This window comes from Dreissena polymorpha, chromosome 12, assembly GCF_020536995.1.
Source record: "Dreissena polymorpha isolate Duluth1 chromosome 12, UMN_Dpol_1.0, whole genome shotgun sequence".
NCBI classification, from domain to species: domain Eukaryota; kingdom Metazoa; phylum Mollusca; class Bivalvia; order Myida; family Dreissenidae; genus Dreissena; species Dreissena polymorpha.
In genome coordinates, this window is record NC_068366.1 from 10,210,498 (window position 1) to 10,236,674 (window position 26,177).

Consider the following 26,177-nt stretch of genomic DNA (forward strand, 5'->3'; position numbering starts at 1 on the left):
GAAAAAACGTTAACCTCCACGGGGCACGAACCTCTGACCACTAGAGTCATGAAGACTTTGAGTAAAATGTCTCCCGACTTTACCACTCGACCATCCACGCACACGTCAATTACGGAGGTATTTTTTTAGCTATATAAGCAATCCTCGTAGTTTCCCAAAATATCGATTCGCGTCGAACGACGCTTTAATCTGTTGGACAGTCCCTTTAAACAACATCAACATAGACCATGTTAACACTCTAGTAGCATCCATATTAATTACCCAATCTTCATTAAACTTGGTCAGAAATGCTGTCCCAATAATATTTCTAAACTGGATCATGTGGGGTAAAAAACAGGGTTTCTTGGTCAAATTAAATACAAAGCTCTTCAAACTCTAAATGCCACATGCGTTAACGCCAAAATCTTCTGGATATTATCAGAATATTTTTCCCAATGATATCTCAACAGAGTTAATAACTGGGTCACATTGTATCAACAGATAGATTTCTTTTTCAAATTAAAGTGATATTATGGGCATCTAACAGTATATAGGTATCAATCGCAACCGTTGTTTATTTTTGGTGTTTCACTTCATATGCACTTATATTTGTTAATTCAGCATCAACATACTAAAACAATATCTCGCAAAGAGAAAAATAATCCATTTGAATATCAACCGTACGTTCGTTTTGACAACTGACGACATAAATGATTCGATGTACGATGTGAGTATAAATGTAGTTTTAATGCAGATTCGTTCATACGACATCAAGACACAATTTAGTTTTACGGATCATTTCGGCTTAGAGGACTGGGTGAGTCATGTAATTAATTATTGTTTTGTGTGATTCCTGGCAAGAACACTAAAATAAAATTTACGAAGCAAACTATATGTCTTATAGGGTCTTAAAGATGTTCACTTTAAAGATAAATGTAATTAGATCATCAAGGCAAGATGACATGTACCGTGCACCAACTATGACGCTCGCTGAAGTTCAAGGTCACAATTAGAAATGGGGGGGGGACGATGTCAAACAACACATAACAAATGTTCCTGCCTTTTAGACATTTACTAACGTCATAGTTCTTATTTACCGGTGTGTTTATAGTTCACAACGTTTTGAGTGGAATTGTGTTATGGTGTCCTTATTCGAGAGTTAATGTTTGTAAATGGGTAAAGCATTTTTAAGTATTGTTAAACTTTAATAGAGTGGCTAACGTATCTTTTCTCTGAAAATGAGGGAACTTTAAGCTAATGCAAGAAAAAACCATCAATTCCTAACGTCGTGAAGTGATTGCCAATAAGCTTGACCAGTAAGAAATATGTTTATACGCGCCCACTTGGCAAAGACTTTCATGCACTATGAACTGTTTTTGACGAGTCATAACCAGAGAATGCGCGGTTTTTACAGTTTAATGGACTCGTTTTATTTAATATCATAGAAAATCTGACATCTATCTATCTATATATAGTGTCTGACTCCCCTTTCGGGTATTATCGACAGGTGTCGACATTAACTACAATATTTGGAATTTTTGAAAATTATAAATGCAACAAAAAGGGTTTAATTTGAAAAATAATCGTTTCCACAATCCGGGCACGGACCTTTAGGAGCGAAAGGCACCGTGCTACAACTGTTCCGCTCTGTCTTTCGATACCAACGGAGCATGTTAATCGCGATGGGTATCAAAGCATTGATGTGACGTCATCACATTGCACTTGCTGTTCCATAAATTTATGATTGGAACGGTAGACGTCCATAACAAGGCGTGTTTTTGTAATTGTTCATTATATTTGGCGTGTATCGTTTATAATGGACAGCTCGTGCGCCAATTTTCTACAATCGGTACTCGCGGTATAGTCATCAAGAGAACTCCACGCATGTCGTCGAACCCTAAACCCGGCACTTCCAATTTGAGCTATACTTTGTATAAGTGAAGTGCACAGGACGCTTATTAGGGTATCAATATGACGCTTTCAAAGCATTGAGAAAGAACGTGCACCCTTGCGATAACCAAGGGTCATGCTTGGAAACTATGTATTTACATGTATATATAGCAATTTGACTTAATATTTACTTACTACTATATATATATATATATATATATATATATATATATATATATATATATATATATATATATATATATATATATATATATATATATATATATATATATATATATATATATCGAACCTACCTCATTCGGCGCTACGTGCCTCAGACCTTCCAATATTTTGCATTCTGGACAGTTCGCGGTTTACACCTTGAACAGTATAACATATACTTAAGTTCAATATAATCGATGTTTGTTTGAATATAAATTATAATCTTTTTTGTTGAATCAATGACGATTTTACTGCAAATTAACATGTGGTCAAACTGTGAGCAAGTCCGATTAAACGCTTTCGTTCCAACCAGGGCCCACGTGTATACGCTTAAAGCCGTGTTCGCTTTGCTAACTAAAAACATCCTATGGAGTGAGAGCGGGTACACCGCCATTATTTGATAAAATTTGCTTAAATAATGTACACGATAGCATTCGTTACTCAGCTAAACTGCAACCAAATAGTAGATGTGAAGAGATTTGCGAAGAACACGCGTTCTAATGCATTAGTCTCTGCTGCTTATTATATTTGTGTGCATTTGTTTTGAAGAATGGCCAACTTTTTTCAAGCAAAACTGAGCGTCATCAAAAAGAGAAAAAACAGGAAAAGATTCCAACTCACATATTTTGTGAATTGTTTCACATAAAACTGGATAAAAACAGCGCACTCAGAATTGAGCCACCGTCTTGGAAAATCGAGCTTAACGAATGTGCGTCAAATGTCGTCCCAGATTAGCCTGTGCACGTCGCGAAGATTGATCAGACACGACACCTTCCGCCTAAAATGATCTTTCGCTATTAAAAGACTGCCTTAAATCGATACCATTGAAGCGAAAAGTGTCGTCCCTGATTAGCCTGAGCGGACTGCATCTTGGATGTCACTTTCCGCCTGAACTGGACTTTCAATTAGAACAGATTGGATTTAATCGAACAATACCATACAAGCACCATGTCGTCCCTGATTAGCCTGCTCGGACTGAACAATCTATTATTGGGCCATACTTTACGCTTATGCGTTAAGCGTTGTTTTCCCTGAGCAAATTTCATTAATATTTTCGCGACGTCTTTGAACATGGTTGAACGTATCGCACGGTAGGAACTTGTTGCACCTTCATATCTGCCAAGTGATAAATATGCACTCGTAAATCTCTTCCGATAAATATTCGCTATATCTTCTCTGAAGTTCAAAATTGATGCATTTTAAATCATCAAGTTGGCAACGCCCGTGTCATGTTTCATTTTTAGTGTACATATATCATGGTACAATAAATAGCTGAAGAGTTCTTATGAAGTTCTTAACAATCATGTAACAATTATACTTGGGCCGTGCTCTGTGAAAAAGAGGTTTAAAGGGGCCTTTTCACAGATTTTTGGCATGTATTGAAGTTTGTCATTCAATGCTTTATATTGATAAATTTAAACATTTGACCGAAATTATCCAGTAAAAATCAAGAATACAACGTAACCCTCAATCTGGACTCGAACAACTGATCCCTTGAGTCCTGGAGTAAAAAGTCATCCACTCGGTCTTCCGTGCTCATACTATGGGATGATGTATTTTTCAAGTAATATAAGCAATCCTCGTAGTTTCACAAAATATAACGACAACAACAACTTTCTAAATTATTTAATCGTTTTGCGTTGCAAGGCTTTAAAATTTTCAGGTTTTCTAATCGTCAAAAGATGCATATAATCGATATTTTAGAGCATGGTTAATGTTCAGTATAACTATTACCTCTTAAATATCATAACTAAAACGACAATTTGCGAATCTGAAACAACTTTTGTAATTTTGTCAATTTATTAAAAGCATTTACGTACAGGCTAATAAGGGACGACACTTTCCGCTTTTACGATACTTTTCGATCTAAGAAAGTCTCTTCTTAGCACAAATGCAGTTTAGGCGGAAAGTGTCGTCCCTGATAAGCCTGTGCGAACTGCACAGGCTAATCTGGGACGACTACCCCCTTTTTACAGAGCGCGGCTCATTTATAGTAATACATGCACAAATTACCGTTGCTATTGTTACCTGTAATGCGTTAGAAAAAAAAAAGCAAAACAAGAGAAAAACAATCAGGCGAAAACGAACTCACGTTACATGAGAAAACATTGGGTACTTATTGCAATTGGTGAATAGTGTAATGGTCAACTTGCTCCTTGGCAGACTGCCCAAATGCCCGGACTGGTCTGAAGCTTTGCTGACCGAATATGACCCATTTTTGCATGAAGCGGGTCATATGTATAACAAAATACGTAAATTACGGCGGGGTAACTTAATGTATTATAACAATACATCGGGTTTTTTAAACATGATAATTGTATGACAGTATCAATCCTTGATAAGCCTTTTTTAAATTTCATTTTGGTCCGAAAATTCTTTCACATGCCCCTGGCGAAAAATAAATGTTTTCCGCTATTGTAACATAAAAAATCTCCTCGGATTCTTGACAGTTTGATACATTTAGCTACATCGGAAACGATATAATAACACATTCACGAAAAATGTTACTTGAAGAAACCTTGATGGATGAGTTTATCATGGTGTAAAAAAGCAATATGGGTTTGTTTTCCATATTATATGTATGAAAGTAATATTATGTAAACTAAATAGAAATACAATTTTCCCGATAATTCCCATTTACAGTTAAATCCCCCTCGTGAAAGAAACCACAACCGAAATTCCTAAGACAGAAATAAATCATTTTTTAAAAGTACAAACGAAGTTTGATGTTAACCGTTTATGATCCAACTACGTTTTAATAGTACATAGAAATAAACTCCTCACATAAACATTCATCTTTATTAATCCCCGATAGTATGGAAACGGTGTGCGCGGCGTGGACGACTCTTGTGCCAAGAAACCTTATTTACCAAGCTGTAAATTACATAATTCAAATGTATACATTTTACATACACCCGAGCTGTACTTTTTCCGCATATATGAGTCGTGTTCTGAGAACACTAGGCATAATGCATGTGCGTACAGTGTCGTCCCAGATTAGCATGTGCAGTCCGCACAGGCTAATCAGGAACGACACTTTCCGCGTTTATGGTATTTTTCGTTTCAAGGAAGTCCCTCCTTATCGAAAATGAAGTTTAGGCGGAAAGAGTAGTCCCTGATTAGCCTGTGCGGACTGCACAGGCTAATCTGGGACGACACTTCACGCACATGCATTAAGCCCCGTTTTCTCAGAACAAGGCTCATATTGAGAAACATAATCCTATCTTTACATAATAAAACATCGAAACAAAGCTGGAGTCAATTGCTGTCATTTGTTTTCTTTAAGCAATATCTGTTTTATTATCATTCTACACTTCATTATTACTTTGAAGCAATATGTATCACACACCAAGAAATTTTTATAAAATGATTTATTGCAAAGCTAATTGCCTTTGTGCTTAATACTTTTTTCTGTACATGTTGCATAATGGATTGTAAAGAATATAAAACGCCACGTGCGAGCGGTTGCGAATCATGTAGCGTAATAGCCCGCATACTAAGCTTCTTTACCTTATGTCTATAATGGGCGTCAATATATTCGTTTAATAAACAATTCGGCGATGTTACACTGCCCTCGAGAGTTTTATAGACTGGCCGTTTGTTAACCCGACCAATAAAATATTTCTTTGCTGTGTGTATTATCCGGTATTGTATGGTCATTTGTGTAATAAGTGTCTAGTATGTGTCGCCACATACAGATGTCACGTGCATGTGAGGTACTAAGGAAACATTATATGCTTCAGAAATTTATCAACCATTATTTACATCCAAAGGTCATGTATTTCCATCAAATTTCCAACCACCGATGAAAAAAGGAACAAAAATAACCACAGGATTGAAATTAGATTTGTGTTTTCTGGCAACAACGTTTTGGTTTGAATCAATTATGCATCTGGTTAACCACACGTGATGCTGTTGATTCTACTACAAACAGACAATAATTCATGGAATTCCTTACGCCGCAGATGCAAATTTTGTTCATCATTGCACAACAAAAGATTGTAGGAAAAAGAGAAGCATTTTATTCGCGTATGATCAAAGAACATAGTTTATTACGGAATATTCTTTTCGGAATCGCGAGCTATTAACAATGTATATGTCCTTTGAAATTAATATTTTTTGTTATTTGTAGTCCTGTTGTAATTTGTATGAAATTAACAATGAAATACAACGGAAGAAAAATAACTTAGTTGTGTGTGCAATTCAATTGTGCATATTGAAATCTTAGTTTGAGATGTGAAAACATGTGCGCTGCGTGGGCTACTCTCGTCCCAAGGAACCAACTAGCCAAGCGACGAAGTTTATATTTAAAATGTTTACCTTTTTCATACTTCTGAGAATTTCTTCATATATTGAGAAACATAATCGTATGTTGGGTAAACTTGCATAATAAAACATAAACTGTTTCCATGTGTTTTCTTCCAGCAACATTTTTATAAATATTATTCACTTCGTTTTTTACCTTTTGGCGATTTATTTAGCATACAGAGACATTTTTAGAAGATTATGTATTGCACAGTCAATTATATGTAAGAAACATATATTTTTCTGTATATATTGTGCACAGCGTCGGGATTGCAACGCCACGTGCGAGCGCTTTGAATCATGTAGCGGTAATAGAACTCATACTAAGCTACTTTACCTAATGGACGTACCGGTAATGGGCGTCTACATATGAGGCTAATGAATACAATTCTTCAAGGTTAAACTGCCCTCGAGAGTTTGATCTCTGGTCGTTTGTGAACCCGTCAAATAAAATAATAAGTTTTCTGTGTTAACTGGCGAAAAGTATCGGCCCTGATTAGCTTGTGCGGACTACACAGGCTAATCTGGGACGACGCTTTATGCATATGGAATAAGTAAAGTTTTCCCAGAACGAGGCTCATTTGATAATATATGTTTGGTTGGTATGTGTCGCCACATACAGTTGTCGCGCGCATGCGCAGTGCTTATGAAGCATCGTTTGCTTCAGCAGTCAATCAACCTTTTTTGCATTCGAAGGTCGTGTATTAACATCAGATTACCTATTACAAATGAGAACACGGAAAAACATACACATAATTGATATTGGACGTTTTCAGACAACAACTATTATTGGTTGGCATCAATTATGCATCTGGTTAACCACACGTGAAGACACTGATTTCACTACAAACAGACATTAATTCATTGAATTCCTTGCGCTGGAGATGCAAATTTCGTTCATCCTTGGAAACTAAATACTTTAGGAAAAACAGAAGCAATTAATTCGCGTCTGATTCAAGAACATAGTTTGTTGCGGTAGTTTCATTCCAGTATAGCGAGCTATTTATAATTTATATGTTCTTTGAAATGAACGTATTCTTGTTATGTGTATGACTGTTGTAATTTGTGTGGGATGAACAGCGAACTACAACAGAACACAAATGCTAACAATTTTAACCCATTTATGCCTAGTGGACTCTCCCATCCGTCTACACTGGATCAATTTATTTCCAAAATTATGGGTGTCTTGTTTATGTTTTTCTATATTTAGAATAATTCTTACAGTAATTTCTTTAAGCAAACAGCGAAGACCCTGATGAGACGCAGCATCATGGGGCGTCTCATTTGGGTCTACGCTGTTTGCCAAGGCCTTTTTTGTAGACGCTAGGCATAAGTGGGTTAAAACTGAATGCAATTTGATTGTGCAAATTGAACAAAAATAGCCGGTCGTTCTGTTTCTTAAACGCGATTGTAATAAACGAATGGAATCACGAATTGTATAATTTTCGCATATCTCAACTCCCAATTAAGGTAACTACCATGTACAAACTTGATACTACGTTCTTGGAAAGGCATAATTGTCCTACAAGGTCCGGTAATTACTTCCGATTTTTGATAACCTCCGCTTCATTACTTAAAACATAAAAGCAATATTCTTCAAGCTTAGATTTTATATACGATTGTCAAATACATTTAAAGTGCATAAAGTGTTAAAAGTTTTCGAAGTTTACACCAAAAGTTTAACGCTAAATATATAGACATTGTGTAGAAACCTACTTAAACGAATCGTATTTTGGATTCACGCGTCTGCCATTTTGAATTCGATTAAAGATGATGTTTTGTGATTTTGAAAAGATTAAATTTTTCAGTTTTATGGGTACTCCCAAATAAGCGGACTCTTCCCACATCCAGCAAATTTAGTTGTTACCAGCTTTATTTAGCTGGATTTGAACTCCTAAATATGAGAGCTTGTCCAAATTCCATAAAATTAAGGAGTACGTAGCTCTATCGACAAATATCTGCCGGTCAATAATTGCCATAACACAATTGGTCATTTCTCGCTTTTTCATCTGTATAAAATAACAATAGTTGATACATGTACTTTTTGTACGGCGTGTGTTATGGCGTGTAATGTGTGATTATAACAACAACAAATGTGATTATAACAGCAATAATGATTAAGTCTATTCAAACATGTAACAAAATTTATTTAAATATGGTTAAGACAGAAATATATACAACTTAAACATAGGTAACACGTGAAAAAGGTGACAAAACTAACGCGAATATCTTGTAGTACTCGGTTCAATACGTTATCAATTGTATGTGAGTCTAAAGGTCAATGTCAAAAATGGTAAATATTGAGTAATGAGGCATTGTATTTAATATAATTTCAAGCTGATTGTCATAGTAAGTACAACGTGTAATGCTAGTATTAGTTAAATCACTGAAGGCGATTGCACACAAACGCCAATACTATTATCGAAGGAAATTTGTATTCTTCTAAAAGCTGAAAAAGTGTTCGCGTCCATGGCATGATTGATGGATGTAGGAGCCAGCTCTGATATCAACAGTTACTTGCCAGCCCTAATATATCTTATAGTAAATATTATCAATCAACCATCCGCTGATTTTTAACGCCTCTGAGAGTATCCGGCAGCACTGCATCACCAATCAGTCTGGTCGTAACATCGACGTCAGTGTGTGCTAGCAATAATGACGTGTCACTTTCTAGCCGTGTTTTGGGAAAACTGGGCTTAACGCATAACGTATCCTACATTAAGACGCACCTCTACAGAACCAGTCAATCTCGACGAACAATCGGCTCTGCTGTAAGCTGGTGTCAACACCCGAATCACGCAGCAAACATCAAGTCGGGCTCTTGTAACGGCGCTCAAAGGAAGGCGAGTACTGGTACTCGATGATTTCGAGATCCTCCATTTTCAGGCGGCTGCCTGATGGTCTTCGGCTGGCATAGGGGATGGTGTTGAACTTCCGCTCCTCCTTCGTTACGCTGTAGGGAACCTGAAGAGTAAGGAAGTTTTAACCCATTTATGCCTAGTGAACTCTCCCATCTTTCTAAATTGGATCAATTTATTTCCAAAATTAGGGATGTCTAATATATTTATTTCTATATTTAGAATATTTTTTACATAAATTCCTTTGAGCAAACAGCGTAGACCCAGATGAGACGCCGCATCATGCGGCGTCTCATCTGGGTCTACGCTGTTTGCCAATGCCTTTTTTTCTAGACGCTAGGCATAAATGGGTTAATCATTTGCATGGTACATACTGCCATGTTTTGTACATCAAATTGGCCACTTGGCTTTAGTAATACAATAATGGATCAAAGCACGTGATTGCCAAATGCTGTTTGCGAATATCACTTACATTATACATCACAGCCCATCATTCATGTTACCTATATAGCGAATAATTAATCTTCATTATTGTTACCACGAGAAACAGTAACATTACTCAGAAATTTATAAAGGACAACTTTCCTATTCAAAAAACGACACTACGCAAATATGGGAACAACGTCTTGGAATCGTTAACGCAAGGCATTTTAGGGTAAACCTATTTACCGTCATGCCGAACCTTTATCCCTGTCGTAACTGTACTTTCTGGTTTGATCGGAAAGTCGGGACTGTAGTGTCTTACCTGTTTGTCCGGTATGAGCGGAGAGTCGGGACTGTAGTCCGGCGTCATAGCGGGCGTCGGCGCCGGCAGAGGGCGGACAGTGGAGGAGATGGATACGGTGGACATCCGGGACGACACCGACATCGCTCGCCGACGGAACGGCCGTCGGGGAATCTCAATGTCGTCGTCGTCCTATGAAATGTACAGTTTATATGGTCGGTGCATGTAATTTAATTGCATTCTAGTGCTTTGAGCTAATGATTTTACTAAGTGCGAGTTTTTATAAATAACTACTCCATAACTTCAATATAATAAAGTGTGGTCCTGCAGATTCTGAAGTGAATAGATAGTATTATAAAAACCGTTTTAGTCAATGTTATTGTGTCTCCATATGTAAGCAATATGGCTTGAAGTAATAGTAATTTAATAGTAATAATAATAAATCAGGCAATTAGTTAAAAAGTGTTATTCATCTTCCTTACCGCACTGTCCTCCTCGGAGAAACTCATGGCTACTTCCGCTTCCGCAGCCTTGCGCTTGCGCATCTCAACTAGGAGTTCTCGGAACTGCTCCTTGAGCGTCTCTATCTTCTTCATCATCTTGTGGTCGTCGTCGACGTGGTCCTGCCGGCGGGCGTCCAGCTTGTGCCGAAGGTTCTTAATCTCTTGGTGTATCAACGACATCTTCTTCTTCAGCTGCAATGGTGTTTGCGTTTTATGAGCCGCGTCATGCGAAAATGGGTCTTATTTTAAACGCGACTAGCTTACCTGCAGATTAGCCTGCAGGATTTCGCAGTCAGGGGTGGTATTCCAGAAGCATCTTAAGTTAAAATTTATTTTATATTTAAATTGGGAATTTTTCTTAAGTGTTTCATTTCATACTGCAATAGTGGGGCATCGAAAATTACATCAAAATAACATCATGTTATTTGAGGAATACCAAAACAACATGCATGTCTTTATTTAGTAAAGAAATACAAATCATTGTAATTTTGAACTTAAGTGAAAATATTTAAGAAAGATTTTTCTGGAATAGGTATACCAACCCTGGTCTTTAGTTAACCAGTCGTAGTGGCATGCAAAGAAACGTTTTCTTGCAAAACGTCACACTATGGTTTACAGGCGAAATACACAATACAGTAAACAGGTTGGTTAGTGCTCGACCACATGAGCTTAACATTCAACGGTACGCGATCAACCTAAAAAGTCATAGTTGTATTACAGATGCATGCATGATCTTCATCTGTATGTATCGTTTAGTATTTTAAGAGAAGTTGAATAGCAGTTTGGTTAGACACGCTTACGCTAATGAATACAATTATTGCAACGCCGACAAAACATTAAAGTACAGTTTTAGGCATGGGCGGGAATTTATGACGTGCATCCTATATTCTTTAAGTCGATGTCATAATTCATCCTTCCATTTGATGTGCATTGATTTAACGTAATTGCTAGTTATAGCAAAGACTCGTTCATATGAAAATAAATTGTGTGTTAGACCAAATGCAACGAAAATCTATATAGAGTAAAATACGAGATACGATCACCACTGATATTTTTGTTTAAAAAACAATACCAGAAATGTTGGCTGCTTGCGAAGGAACTTATGAAGAATGTTACACAGTGAGAAAAGCAACCACAACTGCAAGTAATTACTACTGAAGAACATTCTACTGTTTACAGGCAACACCCGAAAAATAATTATCCAAAGAATGCGCGTGTGTTTAATTGCAATGTCATGAGATACTAGCAGAAGAGAACAATCCATCTACTTAGCAAATTATCAACATTATTTGCTTTGCTATAAATCGTAATGGAACGAGAACCAGAGGTTCAGACTATTCGCAATCACACACTTGAATTTTACAACAACAATCAGATTAATAATAAAATGAATTATTTTTATATAAAAGTATACTCAGTAAAACAATCAGACGATGGTAAATATAAAATCTACAAGGCGTTTATAAATATACCAGTTACTTCATAAATTGCATACATTTACTATGTATTTTGATGTTAATAATCGTAAAACTGTTCACGAGTATTGAAACCGGTTTACAACTAGCGAAGCCACGATGCAGTTTCAGTGCCGTGTTTAAGATCTGTTACAACGAATTCATCTACGTCAGTGACCGACCGTGTTTCATCCACACTAATGCATGGTACTTGTTGCACACCGACCTGAGTCACACCGACCTGAACCACACCGACCTGAACCACACCAACCTGGACCAAAACCTTTCCCGAATATGAGCCTCGATCTGGGAAAACGGGACTTAAAGCAATAGCGTAACATTTCGTCCAGATTAGCCTCTGTCGTCCCTGATTTGTCGGAGTGGACTGCACAGGCACTGTTGGACGACGCGTTCAGCACATGCATTAAACCCCATTTTCCCAGAGCGAGGCTAAAATATAGTGTGTATTTTGTTCATTTGAATTGAGAACTGGGGATTCTTTCGACTAGTATAAACCAATAAGAATGTTATCAATATGTCACAACTATATTATATAATCTAAACACGAAATATGAATACACCGTGAATATTTTCAGTAAATGATTATTAAGAAGTCTTTTCAAACCAGACTGCGATGTCCGAAATACGCCATATGCGGATAAAGACGATAATTGTACAGTTAAAAACGGCTACAAATTCAAGCAAACTTAAAGCAACACAATAACTGACACAGAAGCATCATAACCCCTGATCCCACGCACCACTCACCTCTGTGGCCGTCTCTTCTGGCCTGATTTCGGTGTTTAGGAGAGTCGGGTCGAACTTCCGATTGTTATGCTGCTCACCTGGTACCCTGCGATGACCCAGCTGGTCATAGAGTGCCTGCATCTTAAACCGGGAAACAGTCTGTATTTAAATTTTACCAAATATAATATTCAAGTAAATTACAAAAATAAAAATAAAACAAATCTGCTCATTTATCTCTAAAGGATATATATCATTGGGTCATTTCTTGATATTTTGGTTACAATAAACTACTGTTCGTTTTTTCGGTGCGTGCAGTTATAACCTTAAGCGTCATTATACATAATTCAGAAGAGAGCATGTATGCAGATGTCAGTGATAATCAGGAATCAATGAGCAATGTGCTAGGCGATGATAGAGACATTGGTGTGAGTCCTGATAACCCAAACGGTATACAAACACCTTAGTTCAGTAGATACACCAAGTTACCTGAACGGTACACTGTCTTTAAGATGAAGTATTGTATACCTGAAACTTTCTGGCCTTGATTCGACTGATGAAGTCGGATATTTTTATTAATCGGATCAAGGATTGATTACAGATCAAAACTGTGTTAGTTTATGTACATGTTAATATGAATAGTATTTTGCTATCAAAACCAACCAACACTACTATAGATTTATATAGTTGTTATAGATTAATACAATTTTCTATGATAATAGGTACAGGCGGTCATGAAAGTGACACTTGTTCACAAAGAACCGTGAAACTTTATCAAGGTTTTGGCAGAATGCAATTTTCTTTCAGTACAGAGTCTTATTAACAATTTTATTCATTCAAGCGAGTAGACAACAACTATCATATACATATATTTATATAAATATACCTATATGCTAGTTGTTGTCTAAATTTACTTTAATTTGCATAATGAAATGTATACTGTATTATTTATTCATAAGACTATATTAAAAATATTCATTATTGATAAAACATGTAATGATTTAAATAAAGATTTTGACATCCTGACGCTTACAAGTTACGACAAAGAATTAATTGTGTGTATATAAAAAACTTTCTAATATAAATAACTATGTAAAAACGCACACGAATACTCGGTTTTCCCACGGTTCGTTTAGACTGTACTTTTTCTTAAAAATACTGATTTGTGAAATAGTATAATGTGTATTGCATGTTGTTCAGTCTATTCTGTTACGATGGTTATTTGATAAGTCGTCGATACGATTGTTTCAAGTGAACGTTCGTTACAAATTTGATCTCGACAGTTTTTTTTGTTATGACACTGGGCGATGATAGCAAGAACCAGTCGAAGTGATTTCAACGAGGAAAGGACAGGGAATACGCCGTTTCTGGTCGATTTGGTTCTTTTACAGATCGTATCATTGTGCATGATATACTTCATTTGAGCCGTGGAATGGTGAAAAACACAATATATTGCCGGGCAGTTAAAAACTAGATCGATTGTACAGGCATTGTGTATATCTGAAATTAATGAAAAGAACATAATTTTCACCATACATTGTATTTGAGCAATCAAATCGCGAGGAAACCATGTGGGATCGTTCGGTCAACATAGAGTGTTAATGTATCAGTTATATAAATGGGTTACAGTTTTGACATCACGTAGCGGGTTCGTTAATACGTTTGTAGAACGAATGTGCTTCGTGTCACGCATGTTAGACATCACTATCATAGCAAAATACTTAATTGACTATTAACTATTTAGACTATTTAGCTGGTTAGTTTAACATAGGTTCCCGTATAGACGCATTAGGAGATGGGTCAGTAACGATTGAATTATTGACGTCATTGATTCGTAAAATTAGTATTAGAGCTTCTTGTCAACCAAAACCAAAATGCATAACACTTAGGCCGACTTTGGTTTGCGCATTTTTAATTGCAGTCACAGTGTAATTTAATTTAAAAATGATTTTACAGCAAAAAGGTCGAGTATTTGTATGCATTGTATAACTGATTTTGACCAGTCATATGTATGATGTGTCAGACCTTTGTTTACAATGTAGTTATATTAATGACCTAAGAGAAAAAGATTGATGCAAACTCGAAGCAACGATCGTTGGTGTAGATGTTAGCAACATTAAAAGTCATTTGCCCATTGTGTATACCATTTAGGGGCAATAATTTAAATGGTATTTTTTTAATTTAAAAACATATATTGAAATAAAACATTACATCTGTGCTCCTATTTTTTTATGAACATTCATTGGCAAAAACCTATACATTTGACCAGCCTTTTAAGATGATTACGTCACCTGTGTACTTATAAAAGTCTAACTGTATAGATCGTCAATTCAAACTTTACGCATATCTTCGGTATAATTTTAAGAGGTCAAAGACCAATGCCTATACATTTAAAATGTAATTGAGCAGAATTAAAGGGACTATCAATCACGAATGACGAAAAAAGAAAAAAAGTTCTTAAATACCGTATTTTTTACAATTAATAGTTTATATTGATTAAAATAATACCACTGGAATATTACATTACTTAAAAATATATACTTAATACATTGCCTTATAAAACATCTATCGGATAAAAATGACTTAACTTCTTACTGATGTTTGTGGAGTATTATTTGTTTGCTTTTATCAATATGTCTAAATTTAGATATTACCAAGTACAAAATCTTCTTTCTTCTCCTACGACGACTACTATACTGGAATGCAGACATTTCGTGCATTACAAATAACAAAATGCAAACACCTTACATCATTGACGTCAGAGGATTTACCAGGCTGGTAAGCCCTGTAGCAATTAATTATCTTCTTATAGCATAGAATCACATATGACTGTGATTCTCAGCACTGTGGCCACGCTATTAATGTCTCTGTTACTGTTGTTTGCTGCTGGTTGAGCGAAAACATGTGCTACAAGCTACACATGTGTTGGATCGACAAGAAGTGTTATGGATGTCATCTCGATTTGGAGCACCATTCGTTCTATATTAGGCAAGCTATGGAACACGGCGCTCAAGGCATGTCCGTTAAGTTTCACAAGCTTATAAGTGACGTCACTTTCTGATTTTATGTTACTTTACGTTTAACTTTAAAGAAAGTCTCTTCATAGCGAAATTCTCGTTTGGGCGGAAAGTATCGTCCCAAATAAGCCTGCGCGGACTACACAGGCTTATCTGGGAGACACTTTCAGCACATGCATTAACATGCGACTCATTCCTGGTATACCATACAAACCTCAGTATAATAATAGAAAATGTAAGTTCAAGTTCCTATCTACAAGCATTGCCAGAAATGAATGAAAGTTTTTTTTCTGATTCGATAATAAATAAATTTTCACGAGTAGATGGGTATTTTTTGAAGTACTGGACGAACAGACATCTATGATTGCTTTACGAATGGACGGAACAATGTTACATTTAATTTGGTCGCGGCAACTATCTAGATCACGTCAGCACAGTCGCTTGGGGGTCAAATTATTTATATAGACACATACATACAATATAGCTTTAATATCTCCATTATAATTCATACGCGTTTTATGTTCAACTTCACAGAGAACATGACGGGGTAAAAAATTAACGTTCTCAAAAATACATAAAATATCCCCACTCTGGCTCCAATAAAAACAATCCCGAATCTTGTTTTTCTGTCCGTCATTACATTAGCTGCGTTCTAGGAAAACTGGGCTTAATGCATGTGCGTAAAGTGTCGTCCCAGATTAGCCTATTCAGTCCTAGAATAGATTTTTGTTTAGAAGAGACTTGATAAAAACGAACAATTCCATAAAAGGGCGAAGTGTCGTCCCTGATTGGCCTGTGCCGACTAAAAAGGCTAATCTGGGATGACACTCCAAGCACCTGCATTATGCCCATTTTTCGCATAACGATCCTTACATCTGCGCAATACAGGATACTGTGATACGTGTTTAAAAGAATGCGATTTTTAAGACCATAATGCTTAGACAAATAAGAGCAACCTGTACCAACTTGAATATGAAATTTTTACAACTCTAGCTACATTCTACAAACATTCTCTAGAACGCACTTGCTTAGGGCCAAACATTAACAACATGATTTACACAAGAGTGTTTGGCACTTCCGCCGGAAATTTGGTAGCGATTTGGATGTACAGCAGTAAGATCAACCGATTGAAATTCTTCTTACCAGGAACCCTGTATTGCCGTTTTATGTTTGCATTGCCAAAGAACACTTTTTATTAATTTAGGTAGATGTATACATGATAAAACAGGCATATAAATATATGGGTACAGAAGTAAAAGAGAGAGGAATGCAAAAAAAATAATTCAGGATTAACAACTGAATGACTTGTTTCTGCAAGCTTCATATGATCCTCGCTGTGGGAAAATGGGTCTTAATGCATGTGTGTAAAGTGCAGTCAACACTGGCGAATCAGGGACGACACTTTCCGCTTTTATGGATTTGTTTTGGTTTAAAAGGAGTCTCATCTAAACAATTATCCGGTCTATGCAGAAAGGTTTGTCCTGCAGATTGCACAGGCTAATCTGGGACGACTATTAACGAACATTTATCAAGCCCGGTTTTCCCAGAACGAGTCTCATATCAATCAGTTAAAACCACGGTGGGCTAATGGCGTTTTAGTAGGAAAGAGATTAGTTAGACGGTTAGTTACCCAACGGCCAGTCATTATCACGCTAATATGTGGAACGGTGTAACGTTAGGGACCATCGTTGTTTCGCATTTTTGACGCGTTCTCAAACTCAATCGATAACACGAAAACACGATACGAGATATCGTGATCTCGCACTATTGTTTTGTGATGTTTGTCATGTACACGTTATTTACTACGGTACAAAATGTTTCCCTTTATACAACAATGCAAATCAGTTCGGTTTTTACTCACACGTCTTTATGAACGTTTGTATCTAAAATGTGAGTAAAAAAACATCGTCTTATACCGACTGTTCGTTCCTTTACATCTTATAAATAAAATATATTCGTTTGCTTTCGGGGTAATACCGTGAATACAGTAAAGTGAGAAAATAAAAATGTCACGAGTGCTTAACACGGTATTACCCCGAATGCAAACACAAGGTCTTTTTATTGAATGATTTTCTCTATTATTTTCATATTGGTTACTTTTAAGACGTTTAATACCCTTACCCTTTTCTCATTGATGCGTAGTTATTGGGTGAAGAGATCAAAACAATTTCGCCATGTTGAGTTCCAATAAACGGGCGGAGGATTTAAAGCAATGAATAAAATAACCCTATCAGTGCGGTATAGGCTGAGACAACGTGTTTACAACAACAATTAGTCACGGTGTCACAAAATCGAAGTGAATATTGTATTCCAAATAGATTCATCACTCAAAGAGAAATTGCACAATTGAAAGTGCGGTGTTAACTCCGCCCACAACGGGTTAGGGTTAGGGTTAGCGTTAGTTCCTTAATCGGTATAAAATATCTTTGTAAAAATATTTACTGTCTCATTTAATTGATGTGTAATATCTATTAGGTATCTGTAATTTGTGTCGTATCTATCTGGAAAAAATGCCGCCACAAAATCGATGAAAGGAAACGCAGACAATCTGGAGAAATCAAACATTTGCCCCTCAAAATGTAAAAGAGTCGAAGTTAGACAAAGGAAGAGCTATAAATGATAGGTATTTTTTGTTTTGTTCTCCGTCTTTTTCGAAGACTCAACGTAACTGAATTGGAAACGTGGTCTGGAATACACGATATTCGACTCGGATAAGCAAAAATTCGGATTGAAATTACAATGGATTATAAAATAACTTGCGTACCAATATGGCCAACTAAAATGCCTTGTTGGTTTAATCAGTAACCTTGAGACATTGACTGAAAGTGGCTCACTACGACTAAGGCGTGTAGATTAAAAAAGGCATTTTAAAAATATTCAAAAGTATCCTCTTTCGTATACTTTTTTTTATATAATTAGTAACAATTACTACTAATTGTAATTAGTGTTTGTCAACATAAACGGTAGTATTAACATTCACTGCCTTTCATCTCCACATATTGTGGATGATCTGTGATAAATGTGAATTAAACATTAGAATTAAAAATTTAAAAAAAAGTTCGTAGTAAGGCGTATAAGATATAATATCAAGAATTTTAACTATGATATTTTTCAAGTTTATATCATTAGGCATTATCTACAAGAGAATGATGAAATGACTAATTGCAGTTAAAACAATATTCCACAAAGACTTCACCATCGCCAATTATACCGACGTCAAATAACTTATTACCGAGAAATCCAAAACTCTCCATAAATATAAAACAGACAATCGTTATAATAAATTAAACACCTTATATGGTAATAACCGTAATTTGATATTTTGTCATGTCGCTCTGAGCATAATTTGGCGTTTTAAGTTTTAACCAAATGTGTTTTTATATATTCGTACTCAACGAGTGTTGCCATGTTTGTGGGAACAATTTTTGATGTTATCTTGATTGTGGGAACAATGTTTGATTTTATCTTGATTGTGGGAACAATGTTTGATATTATCTTGATTTTGGGAACAATGTTTGATGTTATCTTGAGTGTGGGAACAATATTTGATGTTATCTTGATTGTGGGAACAATGTTTGATGTTATCTTGATTTTGGGAACAATGTTTGATGTTATCTTGATTGTGGGAACAATGTTTAATGTTATCTTGATTGTGGGAACAATGTTTGATGTTATCTTGATTGAGGGAACAATGTTTGATGTTATCTTGATTGTGGGAACAATGTTTGATGTTATCTTGATTGTGGGAACAATGTTTGATGTTATCTTGATTGTGGGAACAATATGTTATCTTGATTGTGGGAACAATGCTTGATGTTATCTTGATTGTGGGAACAATGTTTGATGTTATATTGATTGTGGGAACAATGTTTGATGTTATCTTGATTGTGGGAACAATGTTCGATGTTATCTTGATTGTGGGAGCAATGTCTGATGTTTTCTTGATTGTGGGAACAATGTTTGATGTTATCTTGATTGTGCTTTCAGTATTTTTTACCGCTATGATAATTTGTCTTATTTTTTACACTTTTAACAGTTTCTTATTCTCTTTTTTTATGTATAACTGTATACAATTTCTGGTTTCCTGGCATCAGAGTTTCAGCCACATACAATATTTATTCAAAACAAACATTCACGGTACCTTAATATTTGTATTTCTTTTATCTGAGGCAGGAGCAACTGCAATATTTTAATCTATTTAAAGAAAATGCCTATATATAAAATATAATCTGTTTTAAATATTGTTGCTTAAACCAATTTGTTTTAACGTGTTTGTTCAGGCTCTCTGTAACATTGAACACAATCTCATATCTCATATTATAGTTACTATTTACCATTCCGGCTCGATTATATGTCCCACAAACAGATACGTATGCTGAAAAGTAGCTTTATTTAATAATTGATCATAGCGTCAAATACAGGACACTTCTTCATTCCTGCACAATCCCTCAGCTGAAGTTTAACTCATGGTAAACATTTGCAAATTCAGTTGAGTTTTTTAGAAGTGCAAATTTGTTAATTCGGAAGAAGTGTAACTTAAGATTCATTTTTTAAGAAAGTTGCTAAAATACACTTTATATTCCATTAGTTTGTTGTTGCATGCTGTTTTCCTCTCGACGACTTTAACGACTTGAACACTGGCATGCAAGCATTGTATACATTGTTAATACCAACGGTAAGACAATACCCACGTGACGTCAGAACAAGTACCAGTTATTATTTGCTATGTAGCAATTAAGTCATTTCCCATGTTCAGAGCATCATATATTGTTGTTATTCCATTCTCTGGAAACATGATTAGCATGCCTGGTACTTGCATTAGATTCAGGTGGACCAAATGTACTTGTATACAAGTTTTGCCCGAGATATATTAATAGCACACATGAAACTTGATCATACAAAATATGAGTCTCACTGTCCGCACAGGCTAATCAGAGACGCAATGTTTCGCTTGAATTGAATTTTGTGTTTAATGGGAGTCTCGTTTTAACGAAAAGCCAGTATGGGCGCATGTGCGAACCACACAGGCATTATACGACGACATTATACGAACATGCATTAAGCCACGATTTCCCAAAGCGAGGCGCCATTGGAAAGACAGAGCAACGAAATGGCAAGTCTGAACATTAATTATTTTCAATATTCATATGTTTGTAACAGCTGAAATCTGTTACTTTTGTCCACGAGCTTTTTTCTACGAGAACTAAAACCTCTTAACCTCCCTTGATTGACGTTATAAACTTTTCCGACATGATTTACTGGAACACAAGGGTGTTTGGCACTTCCGCCGAATGTCTGGTACAACTGTGAAATGAGATCTTCCGATAGAAAGGTTTGTATGAAGAAACATTTATTGGCGTGCATTTGCTTTGCCAGAAATTACGTTTGACTGTTGATGCTATGTTTACAATAAAACTATTCTGTTCTGTTCTGTTCAATATCAGCAGTCTTGTATAAAAGAACGTTGGGCCATCAACATAATTATGAAAACAATGCATAAGTACATACCATTTGAAATATTTTATGACGTTTTATGCTATTATAAATACACTATTAAATATCATTGTTATACTTTAAACACACTTAAAACTATTGTTTTCCTCTGCTTACAGTTTGAAATGTCTAATATCTAATCTAATGTCTTGTACACAATAATGCCTTTGTTCGTTTTTGAATTTGCAGTATTTAATGTCTTGGCAAAAAACGTACGTTTGTTTTTGTAGGTTTTTGTATGGTGTTGAAGCGATAAGCCTTCATTTATATGAACAATGGACGTCGTAACAAACGGTTTTGTGTCGTATTTAGCAGGGGTATTGCAATGACCTATGGATATTGTAAGTTAAAGTAGTCGTTTGGATATTCATGAGGAACAGTATGCACATGTGAATGTTTCTTTATAAGATGTATTATGTATTCACTCCGTGGCTTGTATAAAAACAACTTCGCCATTGTTGAGTATGAAAATCACTGATGATGTACATACCTATTCATTCTCAGTTACTAACAGGTCGCTGGTAAAACAAAGGCATACTTCAATGACCTTATGGCGCAATACAATGCAGCCTTGCTCTGAGATGTGTTGTTATGCTTGTGAGTGGTGTCGTTCATATAACCTTGTGATGCTTGTGAGTGGTGTCGTTTATATAACCTTGTGATGCTTGTGAGTGGTGTCGTTCATATAACCTTGTGATGCTTGTGAGTGGTGTCGTTCATATAACCTTGTGATGCTTGTGAGTGGTGTCGTTCATATAACCTTGTGATGCTTGTGAGTTGTGTCGTTCATATAACCTTGTGATGCTTGTGAGTGGTTTCGTTCATATAACCTTGTTATGCTTGTGAGTGGTGTCGTTCATATAACCCTGTGATGATTGTGAGTGGTGTCGTTCATATAACCTTGTGATGATTGTGAGTGGTGTCGTTCATATAACCTTGTGATGCTTGTGAGTGGTGTCGTTCATATAACCTTGTGCTGTCCGCACAGGCAAATCACGGATGAAGCTTTTCGCCTGTATTGTATTTTTCGTCTAAAGGAAGTATCTTTTTAGAAAAAATCCAGTTTATGCGGCAAGTGTCGTTCTTATTCGCCTACACGGATTGCCCATGCTAATCTGGGACGACACTTTACACCCATGCATTAAGCCCCGTTTTCCCATATCATAGCTCAATTCAATACTACCTGGAAAACAAAGTCCTTGGTGAGGAGGTCTGGGTTTGGAAGCATGGCCTGGTCGGAGGACACCGCCATCTGGATTTGGTCTCCGTACGTGAAGAATGATATGGCAAGAGCCACCTGGCGGACAGGAGGAAACCAATAGAAAATCGTTTTGATCTGCTTCGATGACATGCGCAGTTTAATTTCCGGTCCTGGTAGGGAGGACACTATGCACGTGCACTTACGGAGAATATAAATCCACAGCCTATTCCATAAAGATTCAGACAGAATATGATATGATACTTTAAATATCCGCCGTGTAATAGCAAACATAGATGATTCACGATTTGATCCATTTGTTGTTTCATTTGCCACAAAACGCGGGACAACGCCCTCGGTGTTCGTGGGAAGTGTCACTTTCATCATCAATACGTCGTTACCCACACCAGACGCATGTTTATTTGCACCATAGTAAAACCGGAATGCTGGATTGTATATCAAAAGGGTTTTGTACCCCATTCACGATCATGTAATTGCGTATGCTACCGGCCGCCACTGACATGAACACTTCGTTAAGGGTACTTCGTGTCACTTGCTTGATTTTTACAGCAGACGACAAACTGAACGGCTCAGACCATGTGATCACTTTCTTACCTGAAAGTTGAACATGCTCACCATGTAAGAGATTGAAATCATTTCTTGGTAGGAGAAGCAGAGAAAATAGTTAATTGGTCCATTAAAGATTGATTTAATCGAATCGATACAGTTTTGTTTACCGACTTTCGGCGGGACAGTTGTTACTGGTTCCACGTCCGCGATTGATTTGTACAAGATTTTTACCATAGAAACTCCGTCGACGAGACAAGGATGCATTCTGAATAACAACACAGTGTCTCGGACATCGCCAAAGTCTGTCAATATATGAACCTCCCAAAGAGGTCTGTCAAATGGAAGTGGTTTTGAAGCCATATCTGAGATGTAATCCTGAAGTTTCCTCGAGTGATTCCAAACCACGAGGCATCTCAAAAACGTGATTGTGGATGAAAAAACGTTGGTCTTCTTGCCAAATGAAATCTGAGCATGTTTGTACAACTCGTTGAGAGAATTTCGGATAGAGACTAGAACCGTCTTCTGCTTTGGCAAGGACGACGCGATTGTTAACAAGGTTGACTACCTGTGAAACACTGAGACCAAACTCTACGATGACCAAGCTTTGTACGACCTGTGGACTTTGTCTTTCGGTGTGTACCCAGAACTTTCTCGGTAACGGAAAGACTCTGTCCACACACACAGCAGCCCTGGGGTCTGAACAGTACAGCAAGAACAACAGCACTTCAGGAACTGTTTCAGGAACCCATAGTGGGAAAATAGCACGATAAAGAACGCGGCAAATGCAAAATAATACTACTACCGCAAAAATTGCATACACAATTGAAATAATAAAATTATCAACCATCGTTTTCGTATCACAGGTAAGGGAATCCTCGAGTAAGGAGCATTCGGAAATGTATACTTGAGGCCGTGTTTTCTGTAGCCCTGATGACTGGAGAAGTGCTTATACCAGCTATCAATCCGTATCGGAAAATTCGACGGTCTCCTCCGCGTCAGACTTCGCCATTTTGACAGTTTTAAGCTTTGATTGGTTCGGTAAAAATGGCAGACGTGTCTTTGGACGGAAATATCAGGCGATAAGGAATTTGAGGTGGTGCTTGAAGTTTCCGGTCTCGTTGTGAGGGTCAAAGGGGTGGGAATGTCGCTTTACAGGGTCCGGGGTAGGGAACACTGCGTTTTGCATTGTTTTGTAGTTTTTAGCGAATTAGGGCCGGTTACCTAGACTACCACTTCGCTGTGTTAAAACTTGTCCAAGATTTTCCTTTGAAGCCGTATGTTCAGCTAGTAAGGTTTCTTGGTCTACTTTAATTTTCTTGCGTTTAGTTTTTCTTCTTGCGGCCTAACTCCCGACATCTATTGAAGCAGCGCGTCGCATTCTACCAGCAGGTGGAGCATCCGATTTCGTGTCATTTTGTTTAGTTGATTTATCGTTGTTCGTCGAATTACATTAGTCTTTTCTTTGTTTCTTTACTTTCACTTTGTCATTTTGCAAAGTATCTTTTGTGGTAGGTTTAGATGAATCGTTCTGTTTATCCCGAGATTTAGAAGACGAATTTACAGTATTAGAGCTCTGTTGTTATCAGGGGCGGACTTATACTTAATCTTTCAGAATGTTTGTCTCGTGATCTGGACGAGCAGCAGGAGCGACAGTAAGGCGTAGCTTTGTTGTTGTCTGGTTCTCCAATCGTTTCATGTAGTTTGTCTCTTGTTTTGAAGTCGAGTTCGGCTTGGATACCTTGATGTTAGGTACAGGCGGCTTTTTGTTTCTTTCTGCATGTCCATTGACATGTTTCTTTTTATCTTCCATACCAAAGAAACGCTATTCAATATCCATATCTGAAACAGAAAACAAATATTTGTATTTCAGTTACAACATTTAACAACCCGGAACAACCCTATCTCACAATTAGTAAATGGGTAAACATATTTGAGTCGTGTTCTGAGAAAACGGGTATCATGCGTGTGTGTAAAGTCCAGGGACGACACTGTCCGCCTAAATTGGATTTTTGCTAAGACAAGACTTCATTTAAACGAAAAATGTCATAAAGCGGAAAGTGTCGTCCATGATTTACCTGTGCGGACTGCACAGGCTAATCTGGGACGATACTTTACGCACATGCATTTTGCCCAGTTTTCTCAGAGCACGACTCATTTTGTTGCTGGTGTTCTTTGGATGCATGCCGTTCCCGTGCTGGACCATGCGTTAACTATTATTTCAACGACTCATATAAACTGCAAACTACTTCTACTAACTGCATTTATTACTTCTGCCACGACCACTACTTTTACTACTTCTTCAACAACATCAATTAGTGACGCTGTATGAATTGTGGAATTCATTAAATAATGTGTATATCATTACATTCCCCCTGTACATTAAAGACCCACCAGAATCAAAACATATGTTTGTTTTAACTTTTTCGAAAACTAATTGATCCTTTCATGTGTAAAATTTAGGAAATACGATGCATCATTATATAAAACATATGGCCACTTTCCAATAAATAACCTAATGGGATTAACTACGATATATACGACACGATCTGACGCAATTATGTGCACATACGAAAGCAATGACATGAATCGAAAATATAATGAATGAAAGCTGAGATACATGGACATAAATAACAATTCAATTAGGGCGGCGCTGTTTAATGAATCAAAACACACGCCACATTTTTTGACAAGGCAATTCATCAAGTATAAGATGGACTGTGTTTAACATCTGGACACGACTTTCAATGATAAAATAGGAGTCGTTCTCTTGTGGAAAAATGCATGTGCGTAAAGTGTCGTCCCGATTAGCCTGTGCAGTCCGCACAAGATAATCAGGGACGACACTGTCCGCAAAAACTTGATTTTTGCTAAGAAGAGACTTTCTGAAACGAAAAATATCATAAAAAGCGGAAAGAGTCGTCCCTGATTAGTCTGTGCCGCATGATGCGGGCGTCTCATCTGGGTCAGCGCTGTATACTTAAAGGAATTACTTTAAGAATATTCTAAATATAGAAATAATATACATACATCCCCAATTTTGGAAATAAATTGATCACATTTAAAAGGATGGGAGAGTCACTAGGCATAATAAAGGGTTAAATGAAATGTCTCAGTGATATTTCGTTGGTTCCGGATCAATATGCATCTCCTTCACTCTCGAGCATCATACAAGACATATAGAACGCATGCAGTCCACGTGTTTTATAGATCGTAACAAAAA

At 36.8% G+C, this 26,177-nt stretch overlaps 1 protein-coding gene across 1 annotated transcript; it reads right to left on the reverse strand.

The window, feature by feature from the left end:
* Window positions 1–8,601: 8,601 nt before the first annotated feature.
* Window positions 8,602–24,767, reverse strand: LOC127853875 (uncharacterized). Its single transcript, XM_052388674.1, is given in 10 exon segments — window positions 8,602–9,360; window positions 10,000–10,170; window positions 10,461–10,673; window positions 12,704–12,823; window positions 22,373–22,823; window positions 22,825–23,050; window positions 23,053–23,338; window positions 23,340–23,653; window positions 23,776–23,884; window positions 24,609–24,767. Coding segments are annotated over 10 exon segments (2,205 nt in total). The 3' UTR covers window positions 8,602–9,204.
* Between the last annotated feature and the right edge of the window lie 1,410 nt (window positions 24,768–26,177).